Source organism: Pongo abelii, chromosome 4 (genome assembly GCF_028885655.2).
Source record: "Pongo abelii isolate AG06213 chromosome 4, NHGRI_mPonAbe1-v2.0_pri, whole genome shotgun sequence".
Classification (NCBI taxonomy): Eukaryota; Metazoa; Chordata; class Mammalia; order Primates; family Hominidae; genus Pongo; species Pongo abelii.
The window spans coordinates 166,390,986-166,413,131 of record NC_071989.2 but is presented as its reverse complement, the minus strand read 5'-3'; the positions used below and the strand labels follow the sequence as shown (position 1 = coordinate 166,413,131).

Here is a 22,146-nt window from a genome sequence, read left to right as displayed (position 1 = left end):
AGTAGACCAAGATTTGATCTGATTTTCAGAGTCAGTAAAAGCTTCTCTGAAGAAGTCCCAGTTGAGCTGCATTGAAAAATGTGCAGGAGGAATTAAGGAGACACAAAAGAAAGAGTAGCACGCTGAGCATGTTTAAAGACCCTTCAGTAGAAAGAGAATGATGAGGGGGCGAATGTGGCTTAAACCCAAAGACTCAGGGCTAGAGTGGTAACTGTTTAATGGCAAAAACCACAATTATGTTTGCACCAACCTAGTAGTAGTAGTAGTAGGTTAGATCCCAAGCCATTTGGGGATTTTAAGGCTTTGCCAAGGATTTTAGACTTTTATCACATATCAGTGGGCAGCCATGGAAAGCTTTAGGAAAAGTGTGACAACCTTAGATTTGTATTTGCAAGAGACAGCTGTGTAGTGTAGTGGGGCAAGGCTGACAAACAGGGAGATTACTTACAGGGCTTCGGCAGTATCCAGGTGAGTGATGGTGGGATCCTGGAACAGGGTAATGGCAGTAGAGACCCAAAAGAGTGGATAAATTTTGGATGTATAATATTTTGGAAGTGGGGCCACAGGGCCTGGCGATTAATCGAAAGCTTAACTAGCACAAGAACCGCACAAAGTCGAAGACTCTTCCCAGCAAGATCAGCTAATGGGTTATTGATAAGTTGCAAAACCTCCCCCATTCTCCCTTGGCAAAGATTCAAAAGTCCTGGTGATACTCAGGGCCCACAGATTACTGAGGCCGCACAAAGCCCGCGCACAAGGCCGTGCGCATCTTGAGACCCAAGACTTTATTCCCTGGAGGTCAGCGGCCTGGAAGCACAGCGTTTCTTGGGCAACACCATTGTCGCAGCTCAGGGCGGGGAAAGGATGACTAAAGACAACGGCCAGGAGAGAACTCCACAAGAGAGGGAGAGTCAGAGTGAAAACTGGCAACGCATCCTGAGGCTCCCGCCATCACGGGTGATTTGAGGACTCAGCATGACGGAAGAGTATGGGCCGGAAGAGCCACAAAACCCGCCTGTGATTGGTCGGACGGGGGTATCGGTCGCTTGTGATTGGGTGAGGCCGAGACATAGAGCTGAGTTTTGAACCACGTAGGATTCTGGGTAGCAAAGGCCTTGCAAGTGTCTTAACCGAAAGGGGGAGGGGGAAGGTCGCCAACAAACGGCTGAGCTCATAATCCGGGCCGGGGCGTCCCCCAACCGCCATGGAGAGAGCTAGGCGGGAGCCGCCGCCTCAGCCGCACCCTTTGAGTCCCGCTCCGTCCCTGCTGCCGGTGGAGGGCACCTCCTTTTGGGCAGCAGCCGTGGAGACCCCTCCGTCGCCGCCCACGCTGTGCGCGGCCGCCATGGCGACCGTGGCCTCCTGGTGTAGGGAGGCTTTGGTGCCGTGTGCGGCGCAGCGGCTGCTGGAGGTGAAGCCGGAGCAGGTGTTGCTGCTACCACAACCCCACGCTCCGGGCAAGGGCGCCGCTTCCTCTCCCAGCTGCAGTTCAGGCCCGACCTGCGGCTCCTGCCGCCGCCAGCCTCTTCCGAGGGCGCCCCCTGTAGGCCCGAGTTACACCCGGTACAGCCCCGGGCGCTGCACGTCAAGGCCAAGAAGCAGGAGCTAGGGCCTTGCCTGGACGCGTCGGTGAGGCCTCGGGAGGCTGTGGAGACCGGTCGTAGAGCCTCCAGAGCGGTCAAGTTGGAAGGCCTCGGGCCGGCCCTTGACTACTTCCGAGGGAACGAGAAGGGCAAGCTGGAGGCGGAGGAGATCATGAAAGACGCGATGCAAGGCGGGGAAGGCAGAAGCTCGGCGGCCATCCGAGAAGGTGTGATCAAAATGGAGGAACCCGAGAGACTCCTCGAGGACTGCAGGCTCGGCACGGAGCCCGCATCCAATGACCTGGTTCATGGCAGCGCGGAGGTCATCTTGGCTCCAACGTCGGGTGCCTTTGGGCCGCACCAGCAAGACCTCAGGATTCCTTTGGACTCTCCACACTGTTTCCCCTGGGGCCCGGATCCAGTTTCAGAGAGCTCCGCCTTCAGAGTTGATAAGATTGACCAAGGTCCCCCTGACACCAGTGCCTATTAAAATGCAGTCCCTACTGGAGACTTCTGTAAAAATTGAAACCAAAGATGGCCCCTCACTGTGCTGCCCTCAGATGCAGGTATTAGACAGCAGGGGAGTCTGGTTTTCAAAACTGCGCCTGTGTTGCCCCATAGGGTATATCAGCAGTTCCCAAGTCTAAACTACAAAAGTAAAGTAATGGAACTGATTCTTTTCAGGGCAGAGTCTGCACAGGTATCACTTCTGATCGACTTGTACATATAGCAATAAAATACACGAACGACTTCAAAATTCTCAAGTATTTTTTTAAAAATCGATTTTAAGGCCTACTATTTAGATAGGACTAATTTTTGTGCACAAAAATAGAAGTATTCTTGATAGACATTTTCCTGGTCCTCTAGCTAGAAATTGGGGTCTTTAGTCTCCTTGCTCTGTTACGTGGCTTCATGGCGAGGTGTACTCTTGGGCCAAGTGACAGGATGAGGAGAGAAAAAAGGCAATGGAGATTTTCCTCTTCCACTTTTCAGAACGCAGATCCTTTGGTCAGATAAAAGGATTCTGCTCTGTCAGAGTTTTAGGTGCTTTTCTGGCCACCATTGATACTGCTGCTACCAAAAAAAAATTATTTTTTCTTTTTTTTTTTTCTTGAAACGGAGTCTCACTCCGTCGCCAGGCTGGAGCGGCGCTCGGCTCACTGCAACCTCCAACTCCCTGATTCAAGCGATTCTCCTGCTTCAGCCTCCCGAGTAGCTGGGATTACAGAAACGTGCCTCCAACCCCAGCTAATTTTTGTATTTTTAGTAGAGACAGAGTTTCACTGTGTTGGCCAGGATGGTCTCAATCTCCTGACCTCCTGATCTGCCTGCCTCGGCCTCCCAAAGTGCTGGGATTTCAGGTGTGAGCCACTGAGCCTGGCCAAAAAACATTATTTTTTTCTAGAGACAGAGTCTCACTTTGTTCCCTAGGCTGGTCTCAAACCTCTGACCTCAAGTGATCCTCCTGCTTCAGCCTCCCGAAGTGCTGGGATTACAGGCATGAGCAACCACACCAGCCTTGTTAATATTTCAGAGTCCTCAGATGGCTGCTTCATGCATCCTGTCCAGGGCCTTTTAGTTTCAGCCAGTGGGAGAGACAGACTATGCTTACTCTATCTTACTTAGAACTGGAACCCCAAGAAATTTATTTATTTATTTATTCATTTATTTTTTGAGACGGAGTTTCTCTCTTTTTGCCCAGGCTGGAGTGCAATGGCACAATCTTGGCTTACTTCAACCTCTGCCTCCTGGGTTCAAGTGATTCTCCCGCCTTAGCCTCCCATGTGGCTGGGATTACAGGCACATGCCACCATACCTGGCTAATTTTGTGTTTTTAGTAGAGACAGGGTTTCACCATGTTACCCAGGCTGGTCTTGAAGTCCTGACATCAGGTGATCCGCCTGCCTCTGCCTCCCAAAGTGCTGGGATTACAGGCACGAGTCACCGTGCCCAGCTGAAAGTTATTTATTTATTTAGAGATGGTCTCACTCTCTTGTCCTGGCTAGAATCCTGTAGTGTGATCACCGCCCACTGCAGCCTCAACCTCTCAGGCTCAAGTGATCCTCCCACCTCAGCCTCCTGAGTAGCTGGAACTTAAAGGCACTGGCCACCATGCTCAGCTAATTATTATTTTTTATATCTTTTTACATTTTTTGTAGAGACAGGGTCTCACCATGTTGCCCAGGCTGGTCTCAAATTCGTGGGCTCAAGTGCTCTGCCTGCCTTGGCCTCCCAAAGTGCTGGGATTATAGGCATGACCTACCACACCTGGTCAGAAATTTATTTTACATGCTGATTTGTAGAAAAGGGAAAACAAATATAGTCCAACCACAATATCCCCATCCTCCTAACCTAGTCAACATCTTAGTACTGTGATATATTTCCTTCCTCCTGAGCATTTTTTTCATAGTTGAGAAAACATAATTTTCATTCCTTCTTTTCGAAGTTTTAATTACTTTTTTTTTTTTTTTTTAGATTTTTATACAAAATAGAGATCAGGTTTTGCTATGTTGGCCAGACTCGTCTCGAACTCCTGGGCTCAAGTGATCCTTCTGCCTCGGCCTCCAAATGTGCTGGGATTACAGGCCTGAGCCACTGGGCCCAGCCATTGCTCCTTGCTCCTTTTTAAATCTTTTTTTTTTTTTTTTTGAGACGGAGTCTGGCTCTGTCCCTCAGGCTGGAGTGCAGTGGCGCAATTTCTGCTCACTGCAAGCTCTGCCTCCTGGGTTCATGCCATTCTCCTGCCTCAGCCTCCCGAGTAGCTGGGACTACAGGCGCCCGCCACCATGCCCAGCTAATTTTTTGTATTTTTAGTAGAGACGGGGTTTCACCGTGTTAGCCAGGATGGTCTCGATCTCCTGACTTCATGATACGTCCGCCTCAGCCTCCCAAAGGCTGGGACTACAGGCTTGAGCCACCGCGCCTGTCCTAAATCTCTTTTTAAATATTCAGAATTGGACATGGTGTGACCAGGATTTCATATCCTAAGTGGGAGAAGTTAAGGTTGAGGGCTTTTGAGAGTGTCCACATCCTTTTCCTAAACAGTTCACTCTGTTCTTTTGGACTCAGAGTAGAGCAGCCTTTTACTCAGACAACCCAGGAAGAAGGTCATGTTGAGGTTTGAATGCAGTCCTATAGTAAGGGAGAATGAAATGGCCCCATCGCCTAATAGCCTGGCTTGGAACAGGGATTCTAGGCCTCTGATTTCATGAACCTTTAACTTTTCAACTCCAAAAGTGAGGAATCACTTTCTTTCCAAAGTCAATTAAATTTGGTTTGAGAAGTTTCTGTGAAGTTTATAATACCCTGTCAGATAAACTGGGACATGCTGTTGGCCCTGAGGATTTCTCAGAATGACCTCTATTGAAATGGTGATCTCGTTACAAATCCCAGGGGCAGGTAACTCTTGACCTTGAAGCACACAGCCCTGCTTTCCTATCCTGGAATGTTAAATCCAAATGCCCTTAGAGGCCAAGCGCAGTGGCTCATTTCTGTAATCTCAGCACTTTGTGTGGCTGAGGTGGGAGAATCACTTGAGCCTAGGAATTTGAGACCAGCCTAGGTGTAGGGAAAAGAAAGAGAGATCAGACTGTTACTGTGTCTATGTAGAAAAGGAAGACGTAAGAAACTCCATTTTGATCTGTACTAAGAATATTGTTTTGCCTTGAGATGCTGTTAATCTGTAACTTTAGCCCCAACCCTGTGCTCATAGAAACATATGCTGTATGGGATCAAAGTTTAAGGGATCTAGGGCTGTGCAGGATGTGCCTTGTTAACAATATGTTTACAGGCAGTTTGCTTGTTAAAAGTCATCACCATTCTCCAGTCTCGATTAACCAGAGGCACAATGCACTGCGGAAAGCTGCAGGGACCTCTGCCTGAGAAAGCCTGGGTTTTGTCCAAGATTTTCCCCCGCTGAGACAGCCTGAGATATGGCCTCATGAGAAGGGAAAGACCTGACCGTCCCCCAGCCCGACACCCGTAAAGAGTCTGTGCTGAGGAGGATTAGTATAAGAGGAAGGCCTCTGTCTCCTGCACGTCCCTGGGAACGGAATGTCTCGGTGTAAAACTTGATCGTACATTCGTTCTATTCTGAGATGGGAGAAAACCGCCCTGTGGCTGGAGGCGAGATATGCTGGCAGCAATGCTGCTCTGTTACTCTTTGCTACACTGAGATGTTTGGGTGGAGAGAACTATAAATCTGGCCTAGGTGCACATCCAGGCATAGTACCTTCCCTTGAACTTATTTGTGACACAGATTCCTTTGCTCATATGTTTTCCTGCTGACCTTCTCCCCACTATCACCCTGTTCTCCTGCCGCATTCCCCTTGCCAAGATAGTGAAAATAGTAATCAATAAATACTGAGGGAACTCAGAGACCAGTGCTGGTGTGGGTCCTCCGTATGCTGAGCGCCGGTCCCCTAGGCCACTGTTCTTTCTCTATACTTTGTCTCTGTGTCTTATTTCTTTTCTCAGTCTCTCGTTCCACACCTGATGAGAAATACCTACAGGTGTGGAGGGGCTGGCCCCCTTCACCTGGGCAACACAGGGAGACTCCTTCTCTACAAAAAGTTAAAAAAAAAAAAAGCCCAGAGTGGTGGTGCACACCTGTAGTCCCAGCTACTTGGGAGACTGAGGTGGGAAGATCACTTGAGCCCAAGGAGGTTGAAGCTGCAGTAAGCTATGATGGCACCACTGCACTGCATCCTGGGCAACAGGGTCTCACTCTGTTGCCAAGGACACAGTGCAGTGGTGCCTCAACGAATAAATAAAAATAGGAAAAAAAAAAAAGTCCTAGGAATCCATTGCCCTCCACCTCTGAATTGTGGCCCAGGATCACCTAGGAAGGAGCTTGGGATGAATACTGAGAGCTGTGGATTCTCATCCTGACTCATCCACCAATTGGCCTTTTTTTTTTTTTTTTTTTAGACAGAGTTTCACTCTTGTTGCCCAGGCTGGAGTGCAATGTCGCGATCTCAGCTCACTGCGACCTCCGCCTCCCAGGTTCAAGTGATTCTCCTGCCTCAGCCTCCCGAGTAGCTGGGATTAGAGGCATGCGCCACCATTCCTGGCTAATTTTATATTTTTTACTAAAGACGGGGTTTCTCCATGTTGGTCAGGCTGGTCTCGAACTCCTGACCTCAAGTGATCCACTCGCCTCGGCCTCCCAAAGTGCTGGGATTACAGGCATGAGCCCCGCGCCCGGCTCCACCACTTGGCTTTGACTTTAGGCAGACCCTGGAATTTTTCTGAAATTCTGCCTACTCTGTAAAATGGGAATCACAATGCTGTCTGTGCACAGGAATGCACCCCACAGACCTCTAATTACAGAAAGCAAATTGACTACGGGCTCCCAACTGTTGCACTGTGAAATCCATCATCATGTTTATACTGAGACCAGATTTCCTTCAAGCTTTTTCTAGCTAGTTCCTGGGTATAGAAGGGATACTAAGGCAGGCCCATTTCTGGGAGACATGCTAGACCTGCCCTTGGCCAAACATTTGTAATGACTTTTCCCGAAAAAAAAAAAAAAAAAAAAAGGGTGTTTTGTTGACTGAGCTGGGCAATGCCAGGCTGGTTGCTTCTTTTTTTCTGTTTCTGTTTTTTTTTTTTTTTTAGATAGGACCTCACTCTGTTACCTAGACTGGAGTGCAGTGGTGCAGTCACAGCTGCCACCTCAGCCTCCCAAGTAGCTGGGACTACAAGCATGTGCCACCACACTTGGCTAAATTTTTTTTTTTTTTTTTGAGTGACAAGAGCGAAACTCTATCTCAAATAAATAAATACATAAAAATAAAGTTTTGCACATAATTTATGAAGCCCATAAAGGGCATCTTAAGGGCCTACGCTCTTAGAACATTTCTGGAAGGATACACAGAAATGGTTATTGCTGTGGCCCTGGAGAGGAGGAGGGGAATTTTCCTTTATTGAATACCCTTTAAATGGAATTTTATATATAGTGCTTGTATTACGATTTTAAAGTTTTTAAAACTTGTTAGTTATTTTAAAGGAACTGCTGTTCTAACACTTTGGAGTGATCACAAACTCACATACCTTCAGGAGCCAGGGAGATTAAGTGCACTTGGGTTTAGGGAGATGGCAGTGGTGGGAGCTGCAGCTAACTGCAGCTTCCATACCACACCCAAAGTACTTAAATTCAATACCATGAGAAGCATAGTGTTTGATCAAATCAATGCCCCGCTATTGGTCCCAGGAGGACTATTAATTAGCGACTTCTGCTTAGAGTGATAGTGACAGATTTTATCTGAAAACCTTTCAGAGGAGTCAATGATTCCTTAGTGAAGTATGCAGAATCTCTAAAGCAATGAGGGGTTGGGGGGACCACCATGGAAATTACCTGAGAGCTCCGGAGAATATGGCTGCTTCTGCATATGCAATTTTTACAAAGAAAGGGTTATCCATCCAAGCCTCTGTTTTCCTGACGTGTCCAGCCCCTGCCTGGTGGAAACTCCTAGTCTGATGGGAGATGGACAGAGTCTAGTCTTGGAAGGCAGAGCTCATGTCAGGGCAGGCCCTGAAAGGTCTGAGCTGAATTTCCTCAGGTAGAAATGAGGGGAAATCTATATTCCTTTCAGGGTGAACAGTAGAATGAAAAGTTCTGAGGTGGGCCAGGCATAGTGGCTCACACCTGTATTCCCAACACTTTGGGAGGCCCAGGCAGGAGGATCACTTGAGGCCAGGAGTTCAAGACCAGCCTGGGCAACGCAGTGAGACCCCTGTCTCTACAAGAAGTAAAAAAAATTAGTGGGGCATGGTGGCACATGCCTATAGTCCTAGTTACTCAAGAGGCTGAGGTGGGAGGATCACTTGAGGCCAAGACTTCAAGACTGTGATGAGCTATGATCATGCCACTGTACTCCAGCCTAGGCAATGAGAGGAAGAGGAGGGGAGGGAAGGGTGGGGGGAAGTGAGGAGGGGAGAGGAGGAGGGAGGGGTGGTGGGAAAGAAAGGAGGGAAGAAAAAATGGAAGAAAGGAAGAACAAAAGGAAGAAAGCAAGGAAGGGAGGGAGGGAGGAAGGGAGGAAGAAAGTGAGTTCCAAGGTGGAAAATCAAGGGGCCTGTTTGGAGAAGTGAGAGAATTCATGGGATTTGGCTCATGGGAAGAAGTATGGGAAGTCAGGTTGAAAAGGCAGGTTCCAGGGAATCAGGCCCTCCCAGCCCTCTAATATGACAAAGCTAAGGAAGAATTCTTCCTGGTGACCATTTCATTCTTGTGGAACGAGTGCACTCAGCCCTCAAGAAGTAACTGTGGAGGGCTTGGTTGGAACCCCAGTGACCAACCATTGCTCCTGACCAGGTTCCCAACAGGCACATGCTGGCTTGGGATGCTCCAAGGCCCCCTGGAGGATATGGATGTATCTCAACCCAATCTCCTCCTCCTAGGGGATTAACTGAATATGAGGGAAGAGAGTAGGTCAGTGCTCGGAAAGGGAATGTATGTTGCTCAGGGTCTCAGAGGAAATTGAGGAGTCATAGAAGCTGAACTCCCACCTCTAGATTCTTATTCCAAGGCTCACTCCCCAGCACCAGGCTGCCTCTTGAAGTGTATGTGTCAACTCCAGGTACAACGCAACAATTACAATTCCCAACAAAACCCCCTTCCCATTCACCTACAAGATGCTAGGCCTTGGGCTAGGTTCTTGTCAAGCTAACTGGGTTCTCAGAACAAGCCTATAAGATAGGTACTACAATTATTCCCAGTTTCCAGATGAGGAAGGTGAAGCTCCAAGGGGCAAAATGACATTCTTCTGCAAGGCAGAGCCGAGATTCCAAATCAGAGCCATTTGACTGCAAAGATCATGCACATCAGATAAAGGAAATCTCACTGAAGCAGGGAGGGACACACACAGCCTTCCAGGCTTGTGAACAGCATTTCCAGACACCAAAGGATTGCACAGAGAAAATACTGTGCAAACCAGATTCTCCCCGTAAAGCCCAAAGGAGGCATCCTGCCTTCAGCCAGAGGCACCAGAGTCCAGCAGCTGATTCCTGTTTCATCTGATTTCTGTTCTTCCTACTCCCCTCTCCACCACCCCGAGACTATTCAAATATAAGCTTTGGCTGGGTGCAGTTGTTCACACCTGTAATCCCAGTACTTTGCGAGGCTGAGGCGGGCAGGTCACCTGAGGTCAGGAGTTCAAGACCGGCCTGGCCAACATGGTGAAACCCTGTCTCTACACAAATACAAAAAAAAAAAAGCTGGGCATGATGGTGAGTACCTGTAATCCCAGCTATTGGGGGGCTGAGGCAGGAGAATCGCTTGAACCCAGGAGGCAGAGGTTGCAGTGAGCTAAGGATCGTGCCTTCATGAAAGCAGAGGATTTGAGTCCGTTTTGTTCACTAATGATTTCCAGCACCTACAAGAGTGCCTGGTACATATATGCAGCTATTAATAAATAAACATGTGTTGGATGATGTGGAAGGTGAATGCTTTTTAACTATAGGGAGTTTTTTTTGTTTTTTGAGATAGGGTTTCCGCTCTCTCACCCAGGTTGAAGTGCAGTGGTGCAATCTTGGCTCACTGCAGCTTTGACCTCCTGGACTCAAGTAATCCTCCCACTTCAGGTCCCCAAGTAGCTGGGAGTACAGGCACATGCCACCACATCAGGCTGATTTTTCATTTTATTTTTTATTTTTTGTAGAGACAGGGTCTCACTATGTTGCCCAGGTTGGTCCCAAACTCCTGGCCTCAAGTAATCCTCCCACCTAGACCTCCCAAAGTGCTTGGATTACAGGCATGAACCACTGCGCCTGGCCAAACTTAGACGATCACACAAAGCTCCTGTATAGGGAGGGGTACTTCCATTAGCTGGGAGACCCAACTTGAATGACAGTGGCTTGGTGACAGAAGCTTTGAAAATGCTCCTGGATGAGCAGACTGGGTAAGGAATACCACTGGGAATCACTTTGTAAAGTGATTAGTCAAGTTAAACTCTCCCTGAGTGATCATTTTGGATAAGCCTGGACTTTCTTGCTTTGCTTAGAGCAGGATTTGTTTCCTTCCACTCAGCAGACATTCATGAAGCATTATGTGTGCAAAGCTCTGTGCCACATCTCAGGATCTGAGAAATGGAAGGAAGTGCAGAAACCACCCACCAGCCCCACCATTCCTGAAGAGCAAGTGGGAGAGCTGAAACCCAGAGAGAGATTACTGAGGGAGGCAGGAGGTCCAAGTCCAAGGCCTGCCCCTGGCTCTGTCCCCTTGGCCCTTATAGGTCTGCAGACTTTCAAAGTCAGCAGCTGCAGACTTTCAAAGTCAGCAGCTGGACCAGGCCCAGAATTCTAATAGGCAGAGTAACACTTCTGACTTAACAAAGGGCTGGGCTGGAAAGTGTTCCTGCTAGGGGTCTCCAGGAATTAAATGACTTTGGTGGCCATGCATGGTGGCTCATGCCTGTAATACCAGCACTTTGGAAGGTCAAGAAGGGAGGATCACCTGAGGTCAGGAGTTCGAGACCAGCCTGGCCAACATGGCGAAAACCCTTCTCTACTAAAAATACATAAGTTAGCCAGGTGTGGAGGTGCATGCCTTTAATCCTAGCTACTCAGGAAGCTGAGGCACAAAAATCACTCGAACCTGGAAGGCGGAGGTTGCAGTGAGCCGAGATTGCGCCACTGCACTCCAGCCTAGGCGACAGAGTGAGACTCCATCTCAAAAAAAAAAAAGAAAGAAAAGAAAAAAATGCCATGTAGGAAGTGACATACAGATAAGCCTTGAAGGATGAAGAGAGAGCTAAAGGGGCGTTCCAGATGAAGGATCTTCGCAAATAAAGCTACAGTGTGGGGACTATCCGGGTGTGGTGTGGAGAGTACAGAGTGGGGACTACTGGAAGGCTACTGGAGCCATCATGGCGAGAACCACTGGAAATGATCAGCCCTGGGCTCAGCACTTTACATCCTCATGCTAGACCTTGGAGGTAGGTTCCCTTACTATTACCACATTCTTTCAAATAAGGAAATGGAGGTCCAAGGAGGTGACAAGGTCACAAGGCTGACTGGTGGTAGAAATAGCACTTAAGCCAGGTCCTTCTGATGCCTCCCCCTGACCTCCTTACCACTGGAATGCCAGGCAGTGGCATTACTGAGGCCTTCCATCTAAGGTACCACTGTCCCAGCACACTTGGTCTGGCATGTCACCTCAGACATGTGGGCACCGAGAGGTCAATCTTCGCCTTAAGCATGGAAGCTAGCTTGATCCTACCTTTTTGAGTTGAGCGTCTACGAGACTATCAGACCTCCTTCACCAGAATAGAGGGGATGCATGGGCAAGGAATATGAGGATTGCTGAGGATTTGTTGTGCTCCGCTGTCTGCTGGTCTCTGTTTATTGTTCTACAGTTGTGTAGGTTGTAGTTACTGGTTCTCCTCGGGTCACACTGGTGTCATCGTGACCCTGGGGCAGATCCCTTTGCCAGAACTAGGGTGGTTGGCCTTTCTTGGGAGATTGGAGTTTAAACTGGTCGTGGTATACCGAAGGTTAAGTACCGGTCGATGTTCACGGATTCCTCTCTCCATCGCCCCAGCTTTCTGAGCTGCTCTGTCATGAACTTTTTTTTCAGGTGTTCATAGTAGTGGCTGATCTTTTTCTTGGTCTTCTCTAAAGCGCTCACCTTACAAAAAACAGAGGTGAGGTTAGGATCAAGATCCTCAAGAGGTGAGACTAGGATTACTTCACAGCAGGGCAGGCATCTGTGCTACTGACGTGGGAGTGGGAAAAGTGTCAGCTGGACCCTATGTACATTCCATATGCTTTGACTCACAGGGAGCCTATTTCTCTATTTGTAAAAAGCGTGCATTAAGCTAGATAACTCCAAGGCCTGGCGCAGTGGCTCACGCCTGTAATCCCAACACTCTGGGAGGCCAAGGAGGGTGGATCACTTGAAGTCAGGAGTTTGAGAGCAGCCTGGCCAACATGGTGAAACCCTGTCTCCACTGAAAATACAAAGATTAGCCAAGCATGGTGGTAGGCACCTGTAATCCCAGCTACTTGGGAGGCTGAGGCAGGAGAGTTGCTTGAACCCAGGAGGTGTGAGACCGCACCACAGCACTATAGCCTGGACAACAGAGTGAGACTCTGTCTCAAAAAAAAAAAAAAAAAAAAAAGGCTAGATAACTCCTATGATACCTTCTGACAGTTTGCAGCCTGGGAGCCTGACTTTGACCTTAAAAACATCTCTATCTGGCCAGGCGCGGTGGCTCACACCTGTAATCCCAGCACTTTGGGAGGCAATGGCAGGCAGAGGTCAAAAGATCAAGACCATCCCAACCAACATGGTTAAACCCACTCTCTACTAAAAACACAAAAATTAGCTGGGCGTGGTGGTGGGTGCCTATAGTCCCAGGTACTCCCGGAGGCTGAGGCAGAATTGCTTGAACCCGGGAGGCAGAGGTTGCAGTGAGCCGAGGTTGTGCCACTGCATTCTAGCCTGGTGACAGCGGAAGACTCTGTCTCAAGAAAAAAAAAAAAATCCCTATCTGAAGACTGGTCAGAAAAAAGATGGTGGGCCGGGGGTGGGGGGTGGGGGGCGCGGTTAGGAGGGGTACATCTTGTCTCTCCATAACTCCTATTGCCCTGTCCCTATTAATCATTTGGTGCTTCCCACATATTGTCTGTGACATCTCCTATATCACACTAAATTCTACTTATTTCTTCTATTGTATAACTTCTGTCCTGTCCCCCAAAAGACGGTAAGGTGTGGGAAGCCAACATCCTATGTCTTATTCATTTACTCCAATGAGCTAGCTACAGGAGAGGATACTAAGAAAAACTGCCACAGGTCTTCATAGTAACTACAATGTAGTCAGGAGGTAAGACACATGCCCAAATATTTCTTTTTTTTTTTTTTTTTTTTTGAGATGGAGTTGCGCACTGTCACCCAGGCTGGAGTGCAGTGGTGCAATCTCGGCTCACTGCAAGCTCCACCTCCTGGGTTCATGCCATTCTCCTGCCTCAGCCTCCTGAGTAGCTGGGACTACATGCGCCCGCCACCAACCCGGCTAATTTTTTGCATTTTTAGTAGAGACGGGGTTTCACAGTGTTAGCCAGGATAATCTCGATCTCCTGACTATCCGCCAGCTTCACGGCGGATTACAGGAAATCTCAGCAAAGTGCTGAGATTACAGGCGTGAGCCACTGTGCCCAGCCCACATGCCCAAATATTTCTAGGAGAGAAAGTGATCCACTTCCAAAAGAAGCACAGAGTTCAAGGAAGGGAGATACCACGACAAGTTTCACTTGGCTGGGTGCTGTGGCTCACGTCTGTAATCCCAGCACTTTGGGGGGCCGAGGCAGGTGGCTCACCTGAGGCCAGGAGTTTGAGATCAGCCTGGCCAACATGGGGAAACCCCATCTCTACTCAAAATACAAAAAAAAACCTAGCTGGGTGTGGTGGCATACGCCTGTAATCCCAGCTACTCAGGAGGCTAAGGCACAAGAATCGCTTGAACCCAGGAGGCAGAGGTTGCATTGAGCTGAGATTGTGCCACTGCACTCCAGCCTGGGTGACAGAGTGAGACTCTGTCTGGGAAAAGAAAAGAAAAGCTACCCAGAGAAGTTAGCATATAAACTGAGGCTAGGTTTTGAAGGATGGGGAGGTTTGGGGCATGTAGAAACAATGTGGTGGGTGGTGATCCTGGGAATGTACGTTTTTAACAAGCCCTCCAGGGGATTCTGATAAGCACTAACATTATCTGAAGACCTAGCACAAGGTTAAGCAAAGGACTTCTTCATAAAGGCCAGCCAATATTGACATGATTACTTGACCTGAGGAAATAAAGAGGGAGGGTGGGTACTAAATGACATAGTTCAAGTCCGTGTTCTCCAAACCTGGCTGAACATCAGAAGCGTTTCAGTTGCTTGATACAAACGTAGGCCCCAAGGATTCTTGCTTAATAGGGTTTGGATAGGGGCCAGCAATCTCCACTTTTGTCATGCACCTGAGATTATTCTGATCCAGCCATTACCAAGTGGCTGCTATTACCACCATTTTCTTTTTCTTGAGACAGGGTCTCACTCTATTGCCCAGGCTAGAGAGAGTGCAGTGGCACAATCTTGGTTAACTGCAACCTCCACATCTTGGGTTCAAGTGATTCTTGTGCCTCAGCCTTCCAAGTGTCTGAGATTACAGGCTCAAGCCACCACACCAGGTTAATTTTTGTATTTTTAGTAGAGACAGTTTCACCATGTTGGCCAGGCTGGTCTCGAACTCCTGACCTCAAGTGAGGCACCTGCCTCAGCCTCCCGAAGTGCTGGGCTTACAGGTGTGAGCCACTGCGCCCAACCTTATTACCACCATTTTCTTTTCTTTTTCTTTCTTTTTTTTTTTTTTGAGAGGGAGTTTCACTCTTGTTGCCCAGGCTGGAGTGCAATTATGCGATCTTGGCTCATCACAACCTCAGCCTCCTGGGGTCAAGCAATTCTCCTGCCTCAGCCTCCAAAGTAGCTGGGATTACAGGCATGTGCCACCACACCCGGCCAGTTTTCTATTTTTAGTAGAGAGGGGTTTCTCCATGTTGGTCAGGCTGGTCTCGAACTCCCGACCTCAGGTGATCCACCTGCCTCGGCCTTCCAAAGTGCATGAGCCACCGCCCTGGCTTACCACCATTTTCTAGTCCACCCCATGACAGTAGGCTTTTTGGCCTCTCTCAACTAGTGATTTTACCTTGAGCATGACTCTTACCAATCAGGGTTTCTCAACCTTGACACTACTGACATTTTGAGCTAGGCAGTGTGTGGTGGAGGGCTGTCCCATACATTGCGGGATATTCAGCAGCATCCCTGGCCTCTATCTACTAAATGATAGTAGCACCACTATCATCGTTAATATAAAAAATGTAATAATCAAAATGTCTCCAGACATTGCCAATATCCCCTGAGGGGCAAAACCTCTTGAGGACTGCAGCCATAGATGAAGGAATAGCAGCCACCATTCACTGTTCTCAGAGCATACTCAGGGGATGCCTAGGATGCTAGAACCTAGCTGTCCTCCTTGAAATCCATGGTTAGCCAAAGACACCTCTTCCCCTAATGTGATCACACTTTTAGAGAGACAGAAACACTACCACATTGTCACAGAGGCCTTCAAAGCCTCTGAGTTCCTACAAGCTGGCCTCTCTGCTAGTTACTAGGTCTATAAACTGGAGAAGCCAATGTCTGTCCTTAGGGAGAATATCCTGCATGATGGTTAGTCAGACTGGGGTTTGCAACTCTGCAGTGACTCACTGTGTGATCTTAGTGAAGTTCCTCCATCTCTTTTGAGCCTCAGTTTTTGAACTATTAAATGGGGGTAATAATATATAATAGATGTCAGGTTACCTAAAACCTATAAGTGCTCCATAATAGCTTTTAAAAGGAAGCTTCTGAGACCAGGTGCAGTGGCTCATGCCTGTAATCCGAGAACTCTGGGAGGCTGAGGCGGGCAGATGACCTAAGGTCAGGAGTTCGAGACCAGCCTGGCTAACATGGTGAAATCCTGTCTCTACTAAAAATACAAAAATTAGCCAGGTGTGCTGGCACATGCCTGTAGTCCCAGCTACTTGGGAGGCTTAGGTGGAACAATCGCTTGAGCCCGGGAGGTGGAGGTTGCAGTGAGCTGAGATGGTGCCACCAAGCTCCAGCCTGGTGACAGAGGGAGACTCCATCTCAAGAAAAAAAAAAAAAAAGGGCCGGGTGCGGTGGCTCATGCCTGTAATCTCAGCACTTTGGGGAGGCCGAGGTGGGTGGATCATGAGGTCAGGAGTTCTAGATCAGCCTGGCCAACATGGTGAAACCCTATCTCTACTAAAAATACAAAAATTAGCTAGGTGTGGCGGCTGCAATCTCGACTACTTGGGAGGCTGATGCAGGAGAATCGCTTGAAACTGGAAGGTGGAGGTTGCAGTAGGCTGAGATGGAGCCACCGCACTCCAGCCTGAGCAACAAGAATGAAACTCTGTCTCAAAAACATAAATAAATAAAAATGAAAAAAAAAAAAGGAAGCTTCTGGGCAGCTGAAAGTTGGCACAGCCCTCAAGTATACATAAAGCCAACTCAGGAGCTTCCAGTTAAGAGAATTTCAGAGTTCCTCGCCTCACCTAAGGTGTACAACATTCCCCACTCACTGAGTTGGCCCCCAACTTATCATAGGCCTCTCAAAATACTCCACACCACCTGACCACAATGATTGCAACAGGGATGGGCCCATGAACCAAGTGGGGCCAACTGGATTCCTGCTCCAGGATTTGTCTAACTGGAGCAGCAGTGGAAGCACTCCTTGTGGTCTACAGGCCAGGGTTTCCTGTGGCTTTGCTCCCCAGGTTCAACCAGTCTGATAATGATAATGATACCACTGCTCAGAGAGCTGCAAAGGGTTGGGCACAGTGGAGCATGCCTATAATGCCAGCACTTTGGGAAGCAGAGACGGGCAGATCACTTGAGCCCAGGAGTTTGAGGCCAGCCTGGGCAATACGGTGAAACCCTGTTTCTATTAAAAGTGCAAAACATTAGCTGGGCATGATGGCACATGCCTGTAATCCTAGCAACCTGGGAGGCTGAGGTGGGAGGATTGCTTGAACTCAGGAGGTTGAGGCTACAGTGAGCTGTGATCATGCCTCTGCCCTCTGGCCTGAGCAAAAGAGTGAGACCCTGTCTCAAAAAAAAAAAAAAGAAAAAAAAGAGGATACAAAAATGATGAGAGAGAACGGAAGACATATCTGGTGGTAGTACAGCCCCTGGCTACTTTCCCCAAAAACACTGGTGACTCTGCCCTGTCCATCCTTGATTATGTAAACCCAACTTCTCTATTTTGCTTGAACTAGTTCAAGTTCAGTTTATATTACCTGCAACTGAGAGGATCTTAATAGATCCTATTTTACAAATGAGAAAGCAGAGTCTGGAGGAAGTGTGATTCACCCAGGGTCACACAAAGCTGGCTTGCCCATCTATGTCCACTACACCACACCCATGGAAGTGTAGCAGAAAGAGAAATGCCCAGATCCCTACTCTTCTTTTGGTGTTTGTGACCTTCAAGAGGATCTGGCACCATCTCTTAAGGATCTCCAATTGTTTTTAAAGTTAGAATCCTGTGGGCCCATCCAGACTTGACCCTGGAACATGGAGGGAAGCTCAAAAGAGTCAAGAAGTGGGCAGTGGCTGGGTGTGGTGGCTCACTCCTGTAATCCCAGCACTTTGGGAGTCTGAGGTGGGTGGATCACCTGAGGTCAGGAGCTCGAGACCAGCCTGGCCAACATGGTGAAACCCCGTCTCTACTAATAACACAAAAATTAGACGGGCGTAGTGGTGCATGCCTGTAATTCCAGCTACTTGGGAGGGTGAGGCAGAAGGATTGCTTAACCCGGGAGGTAGAGGTTGCAGTGCGTTGAGATAGCGCCACTGCACTCCAGCCTGGACAACAGGAGTGAAACTCTGTCTCAAAAAAGAAAAGAAGGTGGCAGCATCTCAACCCTGGGCACCCTGCTCTGCTTGAAAGAATGAGTGTATTCCTGGAGTCCATCTTGTTCACTTGTCTCTTCCTAGCACCCAACACAGTACCTGTCCCAAGCAGGCCCTAAGGACAGGCTTAATGAAGTCATCAATCAGGGTCTATGGGAACAGTGGGGTGACAGCACTCAGGATTTCGAGTAAGCAGGTCAAACTCTACCTGTCCATAGCAAAAAGTGGGAGAAGAGCCTCAGTTCTCATCTGGAAAATGGGGATAATCCCCAAAGGAAAAAATTGACAAGATGGTGTTGAGGCCCATTCAAACTCTAGGACCCAAGACTTTGGTTTTCTGTTTGTTTGTTTGTTTGTTTTTTGAGATGGAGTCTTGCTCTGTTGCCACACACCTGGCTGCCACCACACCTGGCTAATTTTTGTATTTTTAGTAGAGACAGGATTTCACCATGTTGGCCAGGCTGGTCTCGAACTCCTGACCTCAAGTGATCCTCCTGCCTCAGCCTCCCAAAGTTCTGGGATTAGAGGTATGAGCCATTGCATGTGGCCTAGGACCCAAGACTTTGTATGGGAGAAAATAAGAATCCATTCATGGGTTCCCTAAATAGACAAAAAATATGCTTTCAGAAAAAAAGACCCAAGAGACATGGAGTCTTTCTCTCTGGCTCCCTTAGCCCAGGAACAGGTGTGACACCTTGCGCAGGTCAGTAACCCCGAGTATCAATTGCCTCCTCTGTAAAATGGGGCCTGCCTTAGAGCACCTGGATGACTCCCTATCACCTCTATGATCCCCCAGCATATGGAGAGAATGAAATGAATATGGGTCAAGCCACTAACATCCTCTAATGCAAAAGCTTGTGGCTACTTTACCTCCATCTCATAGATTCGTTGTGCGATGCGGTTATCATGAATAATCACCCGAGATAAATGACTCTTGGGTAAAGATTTTTTCATCGCTGCTTCACTGGAATTCATTAAGCTGGAGCAGGGAGGAAATGGTGAGACAGGTTACAGACGGCTGGGGCCTGGGCCAGAGCACATTTGATGGGGTCCTGAGGGAGAGGCTGAGGCTTCCCCAGGTTTCTTAGGATAAGTGCAGCTCTGCCATAATTCTCAGAAGAACAGGGGAGTAACCACAGTTTCTTGTTGTGGAAAAGGTATGCTAAAGGGGTATTTCATGGATACCCAGAAGAAAAGCCATTCTGAGGATGTAAAATGGCCCAGTGCAGTCCACAAGAGAAGGGTTATCAGGAACTCAGAACCATCCTCAGAAGCAGTCATCCTTTTTGTGTTTTTTGTTTTTTTGAGATGGAGTTTCACTCTGTCTCCCAGGCTGGAGTGTGGTGGTGCAATCTTGGCTTACTGCAAACTCCACTTCCAGTTCAAGCAATTCTCCTGTCTCGGCCTCCTGAGTAGCTGGGACTACAGGCACTCGCCACCATGCCTGGCTAATTTTTGCATTTTTAGTAGAGATGGGGTTTCACCATGTTGGACAGGCTGGGTTCGAACTCCTGACCTCAAGAGATACACCCACCTCAGCCTCCCAAAGTGCTGGGATTACAGGCAAGTGCCACCACGCCCACCCAGCCAAAAGCAGTCATCTTGATGATCCTTCTTAAGGATGAAATGGTGAGAGGAGTCTTAGAGCAGAGGAGTAAAGTTGTAGGGTAGGATTCAGAAGGATGAATCTGAGAGGTGTTTAGCTTGGGGGGCACTTGCTCTAGAGCACATGCCTCAAGGGGATCTGGGAGGTGGGGGGTTGGGGGAGTATAAATCAGAGCAGGGAGAAATGAAAATGAAAAGCTTGGACAGGTGTTAGGCTGGTTAACAGGGAAATTCTGGAAGAAAGTTTGGGGAGTTTAGAAAAGTGAGGGAGGTATGGGGTGGCTAGGGGTTTTAGGAGACTCTGAAAGGTGAGAGGTAAAAGATGGGGTGGGGTGGGGTAGAATGGAGCCAAGTACTCCAGGTGAAAATACAACAATTTGGTCAAAATGAGAAAATGGTGAAAGGTGGATACACTTCCAGGCACTGAGTTTTCACTTTTTGATAATTTGGTTACACCACGAGGTAGTCTTATGAACACATACCTTTAAATGGTTTTGTCCATTTAAAAATAATTGTTCAGGACCGGGCATGTTGGCTCACGCCTGTAGTCCCGGCACTTTGGGAGGCTGAAGCAGGCGAATCACTTGGAAGTCAGGAGCTCCAGAACAGCCTGGCAAACCTAGTGAAACCCCGTCTCTGCTAAAAATACAAAAATTAGCTGGGCATGGTGGTGAGCGCCTGTAATCCCAGCTACTTGGGAGGCTGGGGCAGGAGAATCACATGAACCCAGGAGGCGGAGGTTGCAGTGAACTACCGTACCATTGTACTCCAGCCTGGGCGACAGCGTGAGACTCCGTCTCAAAAAAAAAAGTTGTTCATATTTTCTTTCTAAAATGTGGAAACAAAATGTACAATATTGAATAAATTTTGGTATGTCATAAAATAAAATACATGTAATTGTATATGAAACATAGACACGGGTGGTGTATTAGATGGGAGAAGAAAGCAGGTTACTAGAAACTGAACTTTTTGTGATGTATTGTTTTTTAAGTATGTTGTCATATACATATATATATATTATATGAATGAAGCCTGAACAAAATGCACCAAAATGTTAACAGTGATTGTCCCTAGCCAATCATGCTGCTAGTCTGTCTTATTTTTCTTATTTTATTTTATTTTTATTTCTTTGAGATGGGATCTCACTCTGTCGCCCAGGTTGGAGTGCAGTGGTGCAATCTCCGCTCACTGCAACCTCTGCCTCCCAGGCTCAAGCAATCCTCCCACCTCAGGCTCCCGAGTAACTGGGACCACAGGCCAGCCACCATGCCCGGCTAATTTTTTGCATTTTTGGTAGAGACAGGGTTTCGTCATGTTGACCTGGCTGGTCTCAAACTCCTGAGCTCAGGCGATCCACCCTCCTCAGCCTCCCAAAGTGGTGGGATAACAGGCATAAGCCACTGCACCTGGCCTTATTTATCCATAAGTGTATGCTACTTTTATAATTAGGACAAAAAAGACAACTGTGGAAGGGTAAAACATTTTGAAGGACTAGAATTTTTTTCTAACTGATGCCGGGTGCAGTGGCTCACACCTGTAATCCCAGCACTTTGGGAGGCAGAGGCAGGCAGATCACCTGAGGTCAGGAGTTCCAGACCAGGCTGGCCAACATGGTGAAACCCCGTCTCTACTAATGCAAAAATTAGCCGAGCATGGTGGTGCACGCCTGTAATCCCAGCTACTCAGGAGGCTGAGGCAGGAGAATCGCAATTAATTTTCAGCCAATTTGGAACTGGAGTGTCGTGTATGTTTTTAGATTTATAAACTAATATGAACCATCCAATTTCCCAGTCTCCCATTTACATTTTTCTGACCTCTATGCACAGCCTAGGTATGAGGTGATGGAAAAGGCTGGTTTAGAGATCAAGATGCTCAAACACAAAAGTCCCCCAAATCCTGGTTTTTTGTTGTTGCTGTTTAAAAAAAAAATCCCTAAAACATTTAAGGACACATAAAATCTTCACCCACTCAGTGGGTGCACCAAATTTACCAATACTAGAAGGGGAAGAGGGTGGCAACGACTGGAAATATTCCTTTTCAAGTAATAAAGGTCATTTTGAAGCAAACTGCTTTCCACCTCAAGTTCCCCATGGACAGGAGCCTGAAGGATGCAGTGAGGGAGGTTTGTGGAATGGAAAGGAGCGCGGGTAATTGGGGTTTGTGAGGATCCGGGCCAGGCAGAGGGAACTGGGGTTTTTTCCAGGACCACTGGGAAACAGAGAGGCTGAGAAGGGGCGTATGAGACGGATTCGAACTTGGGAGGACCTGGGTCTCGCCAGGCTCTAAGAGTCAGGGCTCACCCCCTAGGGCGCTGCGGCCACACGATGTCATGCCTGTGGGACTGACGGGCCGGGACCGATTCTGAGAAAATGTCGACTGGAGATGGGGATTCCAGGTTCTCCTGGGATTCCGGGGCGAGGGAGTTCGGGCTCCAGGGAATCCGAAGAGCTAGACTGGAAAGAAAGGAGCTTGGGGCCCGGGTCTACGAGAAATCGACTATCCTGGGGTG

At 48.2% G+C, this 22,146-nt stretch overlaps 1 protein-coding gene and 1 pseudogene across 7 annotated transcripts in view; one reads left to right on the top strand and one right to left on the bottom strand.

The window, feature by feature from the left end:
• Nucleotides 1–734: 734 nt before the first annotated feature.
• On the top strand, nt 735–2,340 carry LOC100432869 (transcription factor SOX-30-like; annotated as a pseudogene).
• A 9,555-nt stretch (nt 2,341–11,895) lies between these two features.
• Nucleotides 11,896–22,146, bottom strand: part of C4H5orf52 (chromosome 4 C5orf52 homolog) — a 54,242-nt gene continuing 43,991 nt past the window's right edge. For 4 of the 7 annotated variants that reach the window (XM_054556145.1, XM_054556144.1, XM_063724359.1 and 1 more), the window contains 3 exons: nt 21,938–22,090; nt 18,903–19,011; nt 11,896–12,213 (listed from right to left, as the gene is read on the bottom strand). In XM_054556145.1, the coding sequence (XP_054412120.1) occupies nt 12,055–12,213; nt 18,903–19,011; nt 21,938–22,090 (421 nt within the window). In that variant the 3' untranslated portion in view covers nt 11,896–12,054. The remainder of the gene's footprint in view (nt 12,214–18,902; nt 19,012–21,937; nt 22,091–22,146) is intronic. The other 3 variants (XM_054556151.1, XM_054556149.1, XM_063724360.1) reach the window with 1 other exon arrangement.